We start from the raw sequence: 2,811 nt of genomic DNA on the forward strand, positions 1-2,811 counted from the left end.
ATGTCTGGCCAGGACCCTGAGGACTTTGGAGCAGAAATCCTCTCAGAAAGGTCTCGGATGATCCCTGGGCTCCCCCCGTATGACATGGATGACCAGCTCCTTCCCAGGGAGCCGCGCAGCCCTTGGTGCTGCCTGGCGTGGAGCCTGGTGATAGGAACCATGAACTCCCTGGTCTTTCTCCTTAATTTGCTCCTGATGTTTGTTATTTTCACCATTGTGCTGCTTCCTACCATTGTGGTGGTTTACTTTGGCTTCCAGTGCCACTCCCAGGTAAGTGCCTCGCTCCCTGTGGCTGCAGGGCCACACCTGAGGGTTCCTTTGAGCCCCAGCTGAGCAGTGACCCCAAAGGCCAGGCAGGACTCCCCAAGCTTTGGCTTTGTTTCCCTAAGGAAACAGATTTTTCCCCTGTGTGAATGGTCTGGGCTGACAAGGACAGGCGTTGTGGGGAATTGGGCAATAAAGTTGTGTCCCCATGGAGGTGCCAAGCAGAGGTGCCAAGCAGAGGTGCCAGGTGAGGTGAACACACTCTGTGCCGTGATGGAGCTGCTGTTTGCATTTGCATTTCACAATATTTCTCTCTTCCCTGGGATTTCTGTCACTGAGAGCTGCCAACCTGAACTCTAGAGCTCACAGTCCTGCCTGGGCTCTGGGAGGGTTTGCTGCTTTCTGTTTAAGTAAGTTTAATATCCATTAGGATCTGCCTAATGATAGGATTAGTAAAGTCTGACAGGATATATAATCCCCTTCTCATGCCAATCTAACATTCCTGTTCCCAAACATTCTGTGCATTCCTCACACCAAAATGAGCCTCCTTTGTCCATCCAGGCTCTGTTTGTGTCCTCTGCACTGCATTATTCCCTTGCTTACCAATCTCTTCTTGGTAGATTCCTTTAAACATTTTTGGGATCGCTTGACTAATCGTGGCTGTGAAAAAGCAGTTCCCTGTTTTCCTTGCAGGCACGGGCTGTTGGAGCAGCTCAATGTGCCTGTTTCATAAGTTCCTAAACAGGCACTGCAGACTGGACTGAAAATGAGAAAAAGCCTCCCAGAACTGCCCCTTCCAGCTTCCCTCACCTTGGAAAACCTCAAGTTCTCCTTTGCATGCACAGTCAGAGGCTTTGAGGAGATGCAAAATGGTTTTGAGTGCAGCCAAGTGGACCAGAAGTGAAAGCCCCTGTGTTGCTGGAAGCTGTGAGGAGTCTTTTAACACAGAATTTCCTTTAATGCAATCATAGCAAGGGATTGTGGCTTCACCAGAGCAGTCCCTGCTTTTGGGCCATGGCTTTTCAGTGCCTCCCCAGCAGCCAGAGGCTGATTTCTGCACTGCAGGTCCATTAGACGGATTTATTGTTGGTTTTTAGGATGATGGGTTGTGTTTCTTTTACTGCTGAAAGAATAAGGAAAAAGAATAAAGTCTGGGGACATGGGGGCTGCCTGCAGCATTTGTTAGTGCAGAACAACGGAGTGCTCAGCTCAGCTCTGCTGCTGCCAGCACCAAAGGAAGGCTTTAAACACCACCCAGCCAGGCCCAGCGAGGTTTTCTTTGCAAGTGGTCTCTCCTGGCAGGTTTTTCAGGCAGAAATGAGTGCACACAGAGAACAGAACACAAAGGGGTCTGGAGGGTCTCCAGCCATGGAATGACCAACCTCTGTCTGCAGAATCGAACAGATTTCTGTGGTTTTATTTATTTTGTTAGCAACATTTTCATTTTGTAATTCCCAGTGTAGCACCAGGAGGCCTTTAGATTTGGTTTGTGCCTATCCAATGCTATTGGATGATTTAATAAAGATGTTTCCTGCTCCAGGAGCAGTGTGCAGTGCTCTTGTCTCACAGGGCTCCTGGGATAATTGAAAGCTGGATCGAGATGTGATATCAGCCACCGAGTCTACCTGAAGGTTGCTGAGCTCACCTCTGCGAGAGGGAAGAGGTGTCTTTTTCCATGAAAGCACTGGAAACACAAGGGTATTTTGGCCACTGCTGCCACCACCAGGCCAGTGACATGGTTTAGGGTGGCCCTGGCCGAGCAGGTTAATGTGGGACTCTTTTCCAATTTAATGACCCTGGCTCTGCCTCGCTCTCCCCACAGGTGCTGCACTCCTCTGCCCGCTACTGCAAGAGCATCTTGGACGACAACAGCTCCTCTGCCCTCATCATCCTGGGCTTTGTCATCATGTCCCCGCTGCTGGTGGTGGCCATGGCCATCTACTGCAGCCTGGCACGGCGCCTGCGGCTGCTCATGTGCTTCCAGCCCTACAGCCTGGCTGTCTACAAGGGGGGCCGCTGGTGCCACCCTGGGGAGGGGGCTCCGTGCTGTGCCAGGGGCTGCAACACCCAGCTCAAGGCCTGGGTGTGACCCTGCAGCACCTCCCTGTCCCTCATCCTCAGCCCTGCCGCGGCTCTGCCACTGCTGCTCAGCCAGGTCAGCCTCTGATTTATCCCAAAAACTGCCACAGAGTGAAAGCACAGCGTGGGACAGGTGTGGGGAGGGTGTGGCAGCTTCGTCCTTCCCAATGCTCTCTGGTGGTGGTTGTTGGTGTTGTTCCTGTCTGTGTGCTGCTCGTCGCTGGATGCTGTCGCCCTGTGTCCCCAGTTTTCATTAGGAACCATTCCCAGTTTTCTGTAGAAATAAAGTTCCTGCCAAATCCCCCCTGGAGGAGTTTGTTCTGTCGCAAAGCCCTGGCTGCAGCAGCACCACCCCTTGTTCCACGCTCTGTAGCACTGTAAGGTAAAATGTAACTTTTGTTTTCTTCCTGAGGATTGGTTTTTCCAGCTACTTGCCCTGCCTGACCCTGATACCACCCAGAGGAATAA

The 2,811-nt window shown here is 51.8% G+C and overlaps 1 protein-coding gene across 1 annotated transcript; it reads left to right on the forward strand.

Moving 5' to 3' along the window:
• On the forward strand, nt 1-2,353 carry TMEM278 (transmembrane protein 278; the record flags this gene model as incomplete). Its single annotated transcript, XM_082295666.1, has 2 exons — nt 1-270; nt 2,087-2,353. 2 exons carry the CDS (start codon nt 1-3, stop codon nt 2,351-2,353), a joined length of 537 nt encoding a protein of 178 aa, XP_082151792.1.
• Between the last annotated feature and the right edge of the window lie 458 nt (nt 2,354-2,811).

Source organism: Coloeus monedula (assembly GCF_965178545.1).
Source record: "Coloeus monedula genome assembly, chromosome: 22".
Classification (NCBI taxonomy): Eukaryota; Metazoa; Chordata; class Aves; order Passeriformes; family Corvidae; genus Coloeus; species Coloeus monedula.